This window comes from Spea bombifrons, chromosome 6 (assembly GCF_027358695.1).
Source record: "Spea bombifrons isolate aSpeBom1 chromosome 6, aSpeBom1.2.pri, whole genome shotgun sequence".
NCBI classification, from domain to species: Eukaryota; Metazoa; Chordata; class Amphibia; order Anura; family Pelobatidae; genus Spea; species Spea bombifrons.
Genome location: NC_071092.1, coordinates 15,077,177 through 15,092,981, shown reverse-complemented (window position 1 = coordinate 15,092,981; position 15,805 = coordinate 15,077,177). Strand labels below are relative to the sequence as shown.

The following is a 15,805-nucleotide window of genomic DNA, read 5'->3' as shown; positions in this document are numbered from 1 at the left end:
CTTGCTGTTTCCCTGTGTCTTGCTTTCTGTACTCCACTACACCTGTCCACCACTCCCCTGACATATATCTAGCTTAGCCTTATGCCTATCCCATGCATCTAATATCCGGTGGGTCCTATTGCTAAACCCTGCCTACTGAATTTCTAATGCTGAAACTAAACATTAAATCTAAACACAGAACAGAGAAATACATACCTAGAGACTGGAGACGGAGACAAACATAACAAATGGGGGGGGGCATACCTTATAAAGGAAACAGAAGCTGAAGCTAAGAAGAGGCCTGAAACAAAATATCAGAAGTGAACGGCAGAGCACAAGGAAATCCAGGAATGGATTACAGCAAAGGGGGAACTGTAGCTAGACAGGGGAACTGTAGCGAGACAGGGGAAACTAGAGAGAAGCAGCTCCGCAGCCTGAATGGAGCCTGACAAAACCTTTGCTCCTCTAGCTTAATACTATGTCCTCTTGTTGTAGTAGTATTTTACTCCTTTTTAATAAACTCTCTTCCTTTATCGTGTTGATTCCCTTTAAGTATTTAAATGTTTCTATCATATCCCCCCTGTCACGTTTTTCTTCCAGCCTATATGTTAAGATCCTTTAACCATTCCTAGTAAATTTGATCATGTAATCCATGAACCATTTTAGTAGCCCTTTTCTGAACTTTCTCACGAAAAATTATAGTTGCACCAGCCGACACCTGACAGGCACCATTTTGTACCTGTGGTGACTGGAAATGTCCAACAACACCAGGTCACTGAGATCAGTTACAGACATATATACGGAAGACCTGTCAAAGGCACTCCGAAGTTAGAGCAAGGTGGCAATCCAATAATCAAGGTCAGTAGGTTATCCGAGGTCAAGTTCAGGCAACAATCAATAAGCAAGGTCAGTAGGTAATCCTACTAAAACCTCTGCCTCGATAAACTCACATGTATCAAATAACTCTTTTTTCCTAACTGAGGTCCCTTTCCCTCATTTTCATTTGTAAAAACTGAACAGAAATATTCATTCAGGCTGTCAGCTAGACCTTTATCCTCTTCTACATACCTTCCTTATTTTATTTCCGTATAGTACATAAGTGTAACCTCTAGCATACAGTATATAGAAGAAAATACCTTGACAAAATAAAATACCTTGACAAAAAAAATAAAAATAGCCAAACATTGAACACTGCTGAATTTGAATGTATTTGTGTTCTATTCAACAAACATGCAAAAAAGAAGATGTGATAGTAAGAGCAGTAGTGTTTAGCTACCTGCACATGTAGGAGCCAAATCTGACCAATCTCCTGATGCTTGGCACAGTACTGACTCTGGTCCTTGTAACAAAAACCCCTCTTCACAATGAAAGCTGCAGTTGGAGTTATACTGAAATATGCCAAATGTGTGAGAACATTTCATCAGTCCATTAGGGGGTCTCTGTAAAGACTTACATGATACAGCTGAAACAAAATAGAAGCCAATGGATTAAAGAAAGCAAATGGTACACACAGGGCCGGCCCTGCCATGGAGCAGAGTGAGGCAATTGCCCCAGGCGGCACTTTTGAAGAGGCACTTTGCCGCCCCAATCGCCTTTTTTTTTTTAAGCGGAGGAGAGAGAGGGGCGCCGAGTAGTTTTCGCTTATCAAGTTTTCAGTACCCGCTCAGCGCCCCTCTCTCCTCTGCGAGCCCTCTAGCTCAGTCCCGGTCCCGGCTTGTAATGCTGAGTGACGGAATATGACGTAATTTCCGGCGCTCAGCGGTGAAGCAGTGCGCACCGCGGCAGAGCGGGGAGACTCGCCGCAGGACTGCTGGAAGGTAAGTGAAGTACAAAGCGGGGGATAGTGTAGATAATAGGGTGGAGGCATATAATTAGAAGGTAGGGAGAGGAACGGTAGATAAAGAGCAATGGCGTCGGCAGGGAGGGGGGCGGCACTTCAAACTTCTCCCCAGGCGACACTATGTCTTGGGCCAGCCCTGGCTACACACTTCATCAACAAAACAGTAAGAAAATTCCAATCTAAAATGAGTGCTTGTATTTTGGGGTAAAAATAAATGTAGTACTAAATAGTTGATTTCATTACTGAAACATGATATAAGCCACACGTTGTATGTTTAACGTTTCTTTTTGAGTAATTGGGTTGGATATTGTTTTGCCTTAAATCTAAAAAAAACATTTTTACATATGAAAGCTGAGTTCAGTGACAGCAAGTTGCAAACCTTTTTCAAGAGTCATATTTGTGAGTGATTACAATTTTAAGTTGGTTCATTTAATTGGGAATTTGGCTTGAATAGAAAAGTAATGTGGCCTCACTCAGCTGCCCTAAAATATGATATAATCCTAACTTAACTACGGATATTTAATAACTAACAGGGGTTAACATATAATGTGTATCAAGTGTAAACCAATATGTCTGACAAATTTCCCATGATCGGCATCACAGTTTTGTACCGTGCTTTAACCTCTGTGGGCAAGCAAGCATTCTATTACCATATTTGCTCGATTATAAGACGAGGATTATAATCGGGGTCGTCTTATAATCAGACCTCAAATAGGTCTAACTATGAGACTAAGATCCAGATCCCCCGCAGCGCTGCAGGGGACCTGGATTCTCCTGTCTTATGCCCCCCATTTAACCCCCCCCAAAGCTGCAGCAGAAGTTGCCTACGTGAATCGCGTAGACGTCTACCCGCTGCCCTGACTACACACCAGGGAGTCAGAAGCACTAGTAAGTGGAAGTGGAAGAAATAACAACAGTCACACAAAGGGTCTGCAATTGGACTAAACGAGCAGTAATCTGCTCTGAAAGGTGTGTGTGGATAGTATTTTGTCTTTTTATGTTTATACTGCCATTTTATACTCTTGATGTTCTATGAGACTCTTTGTTATATCTTCCTTAATATGTGTTCCTTAATCATATGGGATATTCCCTTACTGCCTATGTGAAAGGTAACATTTCTTCTGTGCTCACAGGGTGCATTGTCTATACTGAGGTACTAAGTGTGTGGTGCTGCTTAGTTAACATTTGGCGCTTCGTACGTATATCTCTTCCTTAAATTAGATAAGTACCTTGACACGCAGGAGGAGAAAAATTCCATTCGCCCGAAGATGTACATTCCATAATGTCAGAACCATTTAAAATGAATCCACTCTCACAGTTGAACTTACAAATGGATGTATAGCTAAAGTTATTAATGGGATGTGAGCAGTTAGTCCAAGCATAATCAGGAATTTCTGGAGCCAAACATGCAACAACTAAAATTAAAAAATATCAATCAATGAAGATGTATAATCAGTGTGGCAAAAGTAGCATTTCTGTATAACATAGATTATCAATGTATGTAGGAAAAGGAAATACAGATAAACAAGCTTTTTCCTGCTACGTTTTTGAAATTACTCAATAAAGAGCACCCTAATTTTAACTATATAACTGCACATGGGTATGGTGTTATCTGCAAATGTATAGTTAAGGAAAAAAATATTTGATCCCCTAATAATTTTGTAATTTTGCCCACTGACAAAGACATGATCAGTCTATCATTTTAATGATATATTTACTTGAACAGTGACAGACAGAATAACAACAAAGAATCCAGAATAACACATTTCAAATAAGTTACACATTTCAAATAAGTTACACTCTCTTTAAGAAAGTGCTCCTAATCTCATGTTGTTACCTGTATAAAAGATACCTGTCCACAGAAGCAATCAATCAGATTCCAAACCCTCCATCATGGGCAAGACCAAAGAGCTGTCCAAGGATGTCAGGGACAAGATTGTAGACCTACACAAAGCTAGAAAGGGCTACAAGAGCATCACCAAGCAGCTTGGTGAGAAGGTGACAATAGTTGGTCTGATAATTTGCAATTGGAAGAAACACAAAATAACTCTCAATCTCCCTTGGTCTGGTCTCTATGCAAGATCTCACCTCATGGAGCTTCAATGATCATGAGAACGGTGAGGAATCAGCCAAGAACTAATCGGGAGGACCTTGTCAATGATCACAAGGCAGTTGGGACCATAGTCTCCAAGAAAACAATTGGCAACACACTGAGGCGTGAAGGACTGAAATCTTGCAGCACCCACAAGGCCCCCCTGCTCAAGAAAGCACATGTACAGGCCCATTTGAAGTTTGCCAATGAACACCTGAATGATTCAGAGGAGAATTGGGTGAAAGTGTTGTGGTCAGATGAGACCAAAATCAAGCTATTTGGCATCAACTCAATGTGTTTGGAGGAGGAGGAATGCTGCCTATGAATACAAGAACCCCATCTCCACCATCAAAACCAAAACACACAGCCAAGGCAACAAAGGAATGGCTCAAGAAGAAGCACATTAAGGTCCTGGAGTGACCTACCCAGTCTCCAGACCTTAATCCCATAGAAAATCTGTGGAGGGAGCTGAAGGTTCGAGTTGCCAAACGTCAGCCTTGAAACCTTATTGACTTGGAGAGGATCTGCAAAGAGGGGTGGGACAAAATCCCTCCTGAGATGTCTGCAAACCTGGTGGCCAACTACAAGAAACGTCTGACCTCTGTGACTGCCAACAAGGGTTTTGCCACCAAGTACTATGTCATGTTTTGCAAAGGGGTCAAATACTTTTTTCACTGAGTAAAATGCATATCAATGTATAATGTATTTGAAATACGTTATTCTGGATTTTTTTTGTTATTTTGTCTCTAACTACCAAATTATAGACTGATCATGTCTTTGTCAGTGGGCAAACGTACAAAATCAGTAGGGAATCAAATATTTTTTCCTTTGCTGTAAAACTTATGCGTTATACTCCTTTTAGAACTTAAAAGTAAAAAAAAAACTGACTCAAAATGAGTCCTTAATACTTTCATGACAGGCATAATTCATTTTTTTAACATTGTTAGTTTAAACATGATGTCCATTTTTACTGTTCAATGTACTAACATAAATTACATTGCATTTCTTTAAGGACAAATAGCGTGTTTTGTTTAAAACAATATTTATACATATAACATACGATTTATTAATACTAAAATTTAAAAATGGAAACATTTTGAAAAAAGATAATAGGTTTTTACATTTAACTTCTGAAGAATAGGTGCACCTGCTGAAAATAAAACAATTTATGTTCAGCAACATCCCCCAAGCATGGTAATACTCTGCATCACTTCCTTTTCCAGTTTTTTTGTACCCTTACTACGTTTAGGTTGGGAGGCAACAAGGTGGTTTTTATATTCCAAGTAGGAGAGGTATAAGGACAATTTTGTCTTTCCTGATCATCATCCTATCTGGTTGTAGTACATCTGTGATCTATATATCAACACCAATAGAAGAAAATATCTTGACAGTAACTCTCAAGCATATGTTTTAATTAAAAAAACAAACATGCAAAAAGATGATGTGATAGTAAGAGCAGAAGTGTTTATCTACCTGCACATGTAGGAGCCAAATCTGACCACTCTCCTGATGCTCGGCACAGTACTGACTCTGGTCCTTGTAACAAAAACCCCTCTTCGCAATGGAAGCTGCAGTTGGAGTTATACTGAAATATTCCAAATGTATGAGAACATTTCATCAGTCCATTAGTGGGTCTCTGTAAAGACTTACATGATACAGCTGAAACAAAATAGAAGCCAATGGATTAAAGACAGCAAATGCTACACACTACATTAACAAAACAGTAAGAAAATTCTAATCTAAAAATATGGATTGTATTTTGGGTAAAATTAAATTTATTACTAAATTGTTGATTTAATTACTGAAACATGATATGTTGTTTGTTTAACTTTTCTATTTGAGTAATTCTGTTAGATATTGTTTTGTTTTAAACCTAAAAAACAATTATTTCATAATAAAGCTGAGTTCAATGACAGTAAGTTGCAAACCTTTTTCAAATTGGTTCAATTTATTGTGGATTTGCAATATTATGCTATGTTTTTATTTATTTTTTCAATTTTTTAGGTCAAGCCATTGTTTCACAACTTAAGGACCATGGTTATATTACAATGTTTTTCAAAATGAACCAGGGAAGTTTTCATATTTCTTTCTGTCTTCATTCAACTGTGATTTCCCTCCAACTCCCTGATATGATAATTTTATATAGGAACCATCATTTATTATGAGAACATCTAAACTCCACACTTTTCACAGTTTCACCTATTAAAACTATACAAAGCCAGTGCAAATGTGAAAAAACATACACAAAAATACACTAAATTTTCATCCAGCTGCTTCTGACGACCACTTTAACATCTTCTTACTCTTCCCGAACTTCTGCCAAAATGGCAGCATTTTCAATGATGTCCTCCCACTCAATTCTCCAATTTGGGGGGGAGTCACCAAAAGTACTGCAATTTCAGTGGAAGTTCACTGAGTAGGGAAAGATGTTGGTGCTTTTGGTGTCATCTTCTCTCCCAATCGAAGCATTGTCACAAAACAAGGCGTGAACATCCGCACAAATGGCAGCTCTTACATTGACATCTTCTCGCCCAGTTTTCCAATCGGGTGGGAGGAAGTCACCAAAAGTTCACCTTACGGCGCCACTATTTTGGCTGAAGTTCACTATATTATGTCTAATCCTCCAATCAGACGACATCACTGAAAGCGCCACAATTTTGCCCTAAGGTAAGCTTCCTCCAAAATTGGAGGAACATGTGAAAGGACGTCACCAGAAGCACTGCCATTTTGGCAAGAGGTTTGCACCAGGTTATGTCTGTGGAGATGCGGCCAAAGATAGAAGAGAGAAGATAAAAGAGAGAAGAAAAAAGATAGACAATTCAAGTTAAAGAAGAACAAGAAGATGTGGAAGCGGAAGTAGTCGGCAGAAGCAGAACTGGTCAGCAGAGAAGGTAGGGAAACATTTAGAGAATGTGAGAGAGAGCTAACAAGAGCGTGAAGGAGTGAATGTGAGCACCGAGCGACAAATTTTGTTTCCAAATTAAAAATGCCCACTGATTGTCGTCCCAACCAAAAGGGAAAAAACTAACCAAAAAATTACCGTCTTACCGTATAAGACGACCCCCCAAATCTTAATATTAATTTAGGAAAAAAAGAAAAAGCCTGAATATAAGACGACCCTATAGGAAAAAAGTTTTACCAGTAAATGTTAATTCATTTAAACTATTTATTTAATAAAAGCTATGATTGAGAAAAATATTTTGGTTTTATTTCCTTCTATTTTCCAACCTGCCCCCCAGTTATGCACATCTGCCCCAGAAATGCCTTATACCCCCTATATGCCACTGTGCCCCATGATATGCCTTTTAACCCTATATGCCACTTAGAGGGTTAAAAGGCATATTATGGGGAAGAGTGGCATATAGGGAGGTTTAAGGCATTTCAGGAGGCAGAGTGGCGTATAGAGGGTTAAAAAGGCATTTCTGGAGACGGAGTGGCATTAAGGGGGTTAAAAGGCATTTCACAGAGCACCCTGCCTCCAGAAATGCCTTATGCCCCCCATTTAACACCCCCCCGCCCCACTTACCGGTACTTCTGAGTCTCCTGTCATGTAGCTGGGGCAGCGTGTAGACTTACGCTGCAGCCGAGAGGAGGCGTGGCTAGCAGCAGGGGTTGTCTGCGTGCATCGCGCAACATTCCCCGGCTGTCAGATATCAGAGTTCCCCGCGCCGGCGCCGGTGCCGCACCGGTGCAGGGAACTCTAATCTTTGACAGCCGGGGAAGGTCTGCGCGATGCACGCAGACAACCCCCACTGCTAGCCACACCTCCTTCCGGCTGCAGCGGAAGTTGTCTACGCGAATCGCGTAGACATCTACATGCTGCCCCAGCTGCACACCGGGGACTCTGAAGTACTGGTAAGTGGGGCGGGGGGGTTGAGACAGGAGGACCCAGATCCCCTGCAGCTGCGAGGGATCTGGATCTTAGTCGTCTCATAGTCAGACTTTGAGGTCTGATTATAAGACGACCCCGATTATAAAACGAGGGGTATTTTTCAGAGCATTTGCTCTGAAAAAAACCTTGTCTTATAATCGAGCAAATACGGTAGTTCGAAATGTTTTTGGCCCATTTGCCTTTACATGTCTAGTATTTACTTATATATTTGGTTGTTACAGGGCTAAATATGAATGTTGTTTATTATTGTTTAAAAAAAATTGATATACTAGGAGTTGGGCTCCAATGACGGCTAGAAACAAACAAAAAAACTGCTGAACAAGTAGATATTTTTTTAACGTTGGCACCCTCAAGGTGTTTTACTAGAGGCATTTTAACACTTTTTATTTACCGAGTTTTGTGTCAATCTGTGTCAAACATTGCAGTATAAAAAACATTATATACAAAAGCCTTAATGGATCCAATAGAAAATAAGCCAACTCCCTCCATAAACTGAGAAATACAGTGTCCTCCACTAGTATTAGCACCCTTGGTAAATATGAGCACAAAAAAAATCTCTATTGTCTAACCCTTTCATCTTTTCTTTAAAAAATCCACAAAATCCACTACTCTCACAGTTATATAACAATTGCAAAGAAAACACAGGTTTATAAAAATAAGAAAAAATGTAATATATGTGTGGCCCAATTATTGGAACCCCTATGAATTAATTTAAGGACTATATATTTTAAGCACTGATTTTAAAGTTTTAAATACATCTGAGTGACTAGGAACAGAAAACTGTTTAACCATGCCTTCCTGTTTCACATGGGTATAACTGTTAGGTAACACGTAGGCCAAATTCCCTTAGTCATTCATCACAGTGGGTAAGACCAAGGAATATAGCTGTGATGGGCAGCGAAAGATTGTTGAGCTTCACAAAATGGGAAGTAGCGATAAGAAAATAGCAAAAGCATTGACAATAATTAAGAAGTTCCAGTCAACTGGAAATGTTATGACTCATCCTTGAAGAGGACATGTGTCTAGATTGTGTCAACGAACAATGAAAAGGATGGTTCATGTTTCTAGGGATCATGGCTGGAGAATTGCATGTGTTAATTGCGTCTTGGAGTAGTCTCCAACGCTACAATCTGACTTCACCCATTTAGTGTACCCACACATGTTATATATTGTTTTTTTTCAGGGCAAGATGGGCTTTCTTCAGATACCATATGTTTTGATCATATCATCTTATTTACTATAAAAAGAATAATAAAACATGGTGAAAATTGAAAAAAAAACACCTTTTATGACTTTTCTTTAAAAAATCTTTTACTCACCTACAAAAAGAAGTAAAAAAACTAGCTAAATAGATTCTACTATTTGTCCTGAGTTTAGAAATACCCAATGTTTTTATGTTTTTTTGCTGTTTTTTGTAAGTTATTGGGCAATAAGTACAAGTAGCGTTTTATGATTTCCAAACCCTTTTTTTCCAAATCTGGTCATTCTGCCTCCATCTACTCTTTGGAACATCTTTGAAGCCGGTTAACGCAATTAATCCCAAAATGCTGGTATTTTAACCCTTTCCATGCACTAATTATACAAACTTCGTAATAGTAATTTTTTTTTTCACACGAATTGTAATTTAGTCATAAATATAAAGGTCCTGGTATATGTCACTGTCAAACAACGCTCCAATATGTGTTCAGCAACATCTCCTGAGTATGGTGATACCCCACATGTATAGGTTTGTCAGATTGTTTGGCTGGTAAAAGGCTACTTTTGGGACATGCGTAATTCAGGTAGTCATTTGGTCATTCTGCCTCTATCTCCTCTTTGGAACATCTTTGAAGCCGACTACTTCAATTTACCCCATCAAACCATATATTTTTGAAAACTAGACACCACAAAGTATTTCAATTGCTGGTATTTTAACCCTTTTATGCATGAGATTCTACCACCTGCCTTTGCCAAAATTTAATTTTGTATTTTTTTGTGTTCAGCAACATCTCCCTAGTGCAGTGATACCCCACATGCATGGGTTTGTCGGGTTGTTCGAGATTTAAAATCCCACATTTGGGAAGTGCGCTTTTTTTCTCTAATTTGGTCAGTCTGTACCTATGCCCTATCTTTGAGCCCGGCCACTCCAATTAACCCCATCAAGCCATTTTTTATTAAATTAGACACCCCTTGGGTATTTGAAGTGCTTTTATTTTAACTCTTTCTATGTTGAGATTTTTTTAGAAATTTTAGCACTTGCGCAAAATACCGTATTTGCTCGATTATAAGACGAGGTTTTTTTCAGAGCAAATGCTCTGAAAAATACCCCTCATCTTGTAATCGGGGTCGTCTTCTAATCAGACCTCAAATGAGGTCTGACTATTAGACTAAGATCCAGATCCCCCGCATCGCTGCAGGGGACCTGGATCCTCCTGTATGGTAACCTCAGCTGCTGCCGGTGTCTATCACCGAGCGCCGGCGAAAGTGCCGGCAGCAGCCGAGGTTGCATAATCGCGTACCTTCCTGCTCCCGGGATAGCCCGCCCACTGTGGGGAAGCAGAGCCGGTTGGGGAGATTCCTCCAGAAGCAGGACCGGAACCCGGCGGTACTGCGCTGTCCCAAAGCAGACCTCTTCAATTTTCTGGAGGAGGCGGGGCCTAGCGGGGTCACACAGCGTCATGCTGTAATCCCGTGGGAGCCGCAGCAAGCGCCTGCTGAGGCATCACGGTGAGTGAAGTGCCTGAGTGGGTAGGTAAGTGTCTGGGTGGGTAGGTAAGTGTAAGTGTCTGGGTGGGTAGGTAAGTGTCTGGGTGGGTAGGTAAGTGTAAGTGTCTGGGTGGGTAGGTAAGTGTAAGTGTCTCAGTGGGTAGGTAAGTGTCTGGGTGGGTAGCTAAGTGTCTGGGTGGGTAGGGAAGTGTAAGTGTCTCAGTGGGTAGGTAAGTGTAAGTGTCTCAGTGGGTAGGTAAGTGTCTGGGTGGGTAGGTAAGTGTCTGGGTGGGTATATTAGTGTCTGAGTATGTAAGTGTCCCCCTATATGCCACTCTGTCCCATGATATGCCTTTTAACCCCCTATATGCCAGAGTGGCATATAGGGGGTTAAAAGGCATATCATGGGACAGAGTGGCATATAGGAGGGTATAAGGCATGCCTGGGGGCAGATGTGCATAACTGGAGGGCAGGTTGGTAAATAAAAGGAAATTAAAAACAAACAGTTTACATGAATTATTATTTATTTACTAGTAAAACTTTTTTCCTATGGGGTCGTCTTATAATCAGGCTTTTTCTTTTTTTCCTAAATTAATATTCAGATTTTGGGGGGTCGTCTTATAATCGAGCAAATACGGTAATAAACTTTATTTTATTTTTATTTTATTTTTTATTTTTTTTTACACATTTTGTTGGTACTGGATGGTTCCTCTGGTGACATCACTGCATAATTATTTTTAAATGTTAGCACTTTTCTTTTTTTTTTAGCATTTTTTTTTTAATATTTTACTAATCAGATTGTGATTAGAAAGCTGGGCTCCATTGACTTGCATGGTTGAATGCAGTACCTGTATTCAACCTGCAAGTGGAGCCAGAGTTCTCTAGAGGGTCTGGAGACCATCTAGCGAACTTTTTCATCTATATTATTTTTTTCCTTGATTGCCTACTAAACTCTTTTAAAACGGGTGTCCGCCGCCATACAGTGTATGGCGGAAGTGGACGCCCTGGAGAGGAGCCAGACATGGCCCCTGATGCCGATCTCGGCGTTACTGAATGCCTTGACATCGAGGCATTACAGCAACGCTGTTTAAGCGACTAATGTGATCGTAGATCACTTTCTAAGCTTATTTAATTTTTTGACGGTTCAGGACCGTCAAAGGTCGTTAAGTGACCGTTTTTCCGTGACGGTCAAAGGTCATTAAGGGGTTAAATGAACGCAACACTGCCTCTGTCAGAAAGCTTAAAATGGGCAGTGGTTCCTGCAGGACAATGATCCAAAACACACGTCAAAATCAACACAAAAATTGTTCACTGAAATGGTTCATAGAAAACCTGTGAACTAAAGAGGAGAGTCCACCAGCGTTGACTTCAAATCTTGAAGGATCTGGAGAGATTCTGTATGGAGGAATCCCTTGTCATGTATTCTCATACCTCATCAGGCATTATAGGAAAGACTTAGAGCTGTTATCTTGGCTATATAACTATTGGATGTTTTAATAATAATAATAATAATAATAATAATAATAAGTTACATAAGTATTGCATGTTTTTACAACTTTAGTAAGAAAAAAACTGTTGTTTTAGCATAAAGAAACCCACTACACACTGTGTGTTAATAATTATTACTTAGAGCAATTCAAAATGATGCTGTATATGTTTGATGAACAAAAAATTATTGTGGCTATTCCTTCTTATCAGAATGTATGATAACGCTAATGCTTTTGAAGAAAGGAAAAATATTAATGTTAAAGTTAAAATTGCATGGAATGCCTTGTTTATGGTCATCCTTAAAAAATCTGTAGGTTTACTCTGCTTTGCAAATGTAGGCCACCCCTTACATTCTAAATGATTTGAGAAATTATTTTAACCACACGATTAATATTCAGTCATTGGTAAATACAGTAATTTATTGTTCCTTTATAATAGTAAAGTTAAGATTTGGAGACTTGCAATACTAATAAGTATACTATCCTGCCTGCAAAAAAGCCGTTGGGAAGTGATCGTAAAACATTCACATCTGTTTCCTTATTCTGTAAGTTTCTTTCTTTTCACAATGTTGCAAAAGATGCTTGATTTCAAAATAAACCATCTTAGAGACCGATAAGAAAGACAAAAAAAAAACGTTTTAGAACATACCCTTACCTTCACATTCTGGAATGTCTGTTGTCCAGTTTCCATGTTCTGAGCACTGCAAAGTACTAGCCCCTCTTAGCTGAAATCCATCATTACATTGGAATGAGCAGGATGATTTGTAGGCAAATTGACCAGCTGTGTGGCTACAGTTTATATTCACCTCTTTTGGGACAGGATATATATTCTTGCACGTTATTACTGCAATAAACAGAAGTAGGAACTAAATATTATTTAGTTGCAAGAAACACAACCACTGAAAATTAGTATTTGAAAAGAATTTACAAAAATATAGCAAAAATATAGCAATCACAAACACAACTACAATGGAATGAAAGTTGCCTTCTGGGTGTTTGACATAAAAACATAACCAATAAAAAACATAAAAAAATCAAATCTGGACTGTATTGTCAGAGTAATAAACTACTGTATGTTCAGCAAAGCCAGTTGATTTTGGTGTTTGTTTTTATGGGAAAGGTAAGTAAAACTAACTACGCTCAGATCAAGGAACGTACTACTTTTGGAAACAATTGAGATATACCGTATTTGCTCGATTATAAAACAAGGTTTTATTCAGCGCAAATAGAGGTCTGACTATAACTGATCCAGAGCCCCCCAGCGCTGCAGGAAACCCGGATCCTCCTCTCTGACAGCCTCTGCTGCTGCTGGCACTTCCTCTGGGGGGCTTCTATGATGGAGCACTGGTGTCACATGACCTTCCGGTGCTCAGTCATAGAAGCCCCGGCGGAACGGGCAGCAGAGGTTGTCTACGCATAGACACCAGGGAGTATGAAGTACGGGGGACAAGTCTGGGGAAGCATTGGTAAGTCAGGGGGGGGGCAGAGTGGCATATTGGGGGTTAAAAGGCATTACTATCGGCAGAGTGGCATATAGGGGGTTAAAAGACATTTGTGTAGGAAGAGTGGCATATAGGGGGTTAAAAGGCATTTCTGTAGGCAGAGTGACATATAGGGGTTTAAAAGGCATTTCTGTAGGCAGAGCGTCATATAGGGGGTTAAAAGGCATTTACGATACTTTATTTTGCCTTCTACAGTCTATGTTAGAGAAGCAACACATCTGCTTACTTTGAAAATGAGCCCCATCATGATTAGGCTTAAAAGGCCAGAACCAAACTTATCAAGAAGATTTTGGCATGTAGAAATGCCATCCCCAAAAATCAGATAGACACATAGACAAGTCCTAAAATGTAAGGTATAAAACTGAAATGACTACTACATGAGAATCAGGTAATTTTAAACATGTTATTTTAAACTTGTGTTAGATATTAAATCTACTACCTACCTCTCTCACAGTGCCGTCCATAGAAACCAGGATTACAGTCACATGTATAATTTCCAATAATTTCGACACACATTCCATCTTGACTGCAAGATGAAGCATTGCAGTTGGCTATGTAAAAATAATAATAGAAAATTATATGCTTCATAATTTGCAAAATACTACTCAACCTTTCAGCAAATTAAAGTGAAATTTAGGTGTTTCAGCCGCACCCATTGCTAACAGGTGTATAAAACCAAGCACATAGGCATGCCATCTCCATAGACAAACACTGGCAGTAGAATGGGTCCTCCCGAAGAACATTAAACATTCCAGGTATCATAGGATGCCACCTTTGCCACAAATCAGTTTGCAAAATTTGTGCCCTGCTAGACCTGCCCCATCTGCTATTATTGTGAAGTGGAAATGTCTAGTTATAGCAAGTGGTAGACCATGCACATTTGCAGAGCAGGAATGACAAGTGCTGAAGAGTGTAGTGCATAAAAATGATCTGACCTCTGTAGCATCACTCCAGTGGATCCTGGGTGTCCTGGGTTGACCTTTTTCCTCGGGGAGAATATCCAGGTGTTTCTTTTTGTTTTTAAATTCCAAAAGTATATGTCCTTTTTTTATAAAATAAAGTGCAAGTGCTTGTGTGAATCAAAGAAGGTTGTGAAGTTAATTATATTATCATGTGTGAGTATCAAGTGAAATGTATGGATTGTTTTATGAAGATAACTCTATGTGACCCATGATTAGATATATCAATAAATAAATAATTTATTACGGGACACAGCCGTAAGGATTGGTTAAAAAAGAAATCTATACATACGTCTAGAGTCATATTCAGTCTAATAGTCTATTAAAATATTTAAAATCCGTAGAAAGTCAATAAAAACGTAAGGAACTAAGTCCGTAGAAAATGTCCAAAAAAATGTAGTAATAATCCTTGACGCGTTTCGCCACGATATGGCTTCCTCAGGATATTCTTCCCGAGGAAAAAGGTCAACCCAGGACACCCGGGATCCACTGCAACTCTGGATAACTTATCAGAAATGCCTGAAACATCCATCTGAATGTGCATATATGTGTAGAAAGATATCATCCTATGGTAGATGTTTTTCTCTCTTCTATATTCGTCGGTGTGGACAAACCGGGTTATACAACAAGGAGTTTGTTTTTGGAGGCCTGAATTACTCATACGTATTGTGGGTGTGACCATTGGATGTTTTAATTTGCTTCCTTGGGTTATTGACCATACTACACTATTGTTCCGTATATGTCATTTTTTTGTTTTCTAAGCCACTGAGATCGTTTGTTACAAGCGCCATTAGACAGAAGTCTTTTTCGAATTGAAAGTCTGATGGACCAATCTGAGTTTGGCAGATGCCAGGAGAACTCTACTGAATGGAATACATTGTGACTACTTCAAATTGTGGTGGAGGAAAGATAATGGTATGGGGCTGCTTTTCAGGGCTCGGGCTGGGCTCCTTAGTTCCAGTAAAGGGTAAAATGTTAATGCTACAGCATACATTGTATGCTTCCAACTTTGAGCGAACAGTTTGGGGAAGGCCTTTTCTGTGCCCCAGTACACAAAGCAAGGTCCATAAAAACATGGTTGGATAAGTTGAGCTGGAACCGAGATTGCGAGCCAGGCCTTCTCATCCATTATCAGTGCCTGACCTCACAAACGCTCTACTGGATGAATGGGAAAAATCCCACAGAAACAGTTCAAAATATTCCTTCCCAGAAAAATGGAAGCTGTTATAGCTGCAAAGGGGGAACCAACTACTTATTAATGTCTATGTACTTAGAATGTGATGTCATCAAAGTCCCTGTTGGTGTAATGGTCAGGTGTCCAATACTTGTGTCCATATAGTGTATATATGTTCAACCAGGCTATAATTCA

General features: G+C 39.5%; 1 protein-coding gene across 2 annotated transcripts in view; it reads right to left on the bottom strand.

Moving 5' to 3' along the window:
- The window catches only part of SELP (selectin P), a 48,303-nt gene that overhangs the window by 23,661 nt on the left and 8,837 nt on the right, over nucleotides 1–15,805 (bottom strand). For both annotated transcript variants that reach the window (XM_053470070.1, XM_053470071.1), the window contains exons 4-8: nucleotides 13,921–14,028; nucleotides 12,631–12,819; nucleotides 5,385–5,570; nucleotides 3,049–3,234; nucleotides 1,256–1,441 (exon numbers count right to left, since the gene is read on the bottom strand). In XM_053470070.1, coding sequence (XP_053326045.1) covers nucleotides 1,256–1,441; nucleotides 3,049–3,234; nucleotides 5,385–5,570; nucleotides 12,631–12,819; nucleotides 13,921–14,028 — 855 coding nt within the window. The remainder of the gene's footprint in view (nucleotides 1–1,255; nucleotides 1,442–3,048; nucleotides 3,235–5,384; nucleotides 5,571–12,630; nucleotides 12,820–13,920; nucleotides 14,029–15,805) is intronic.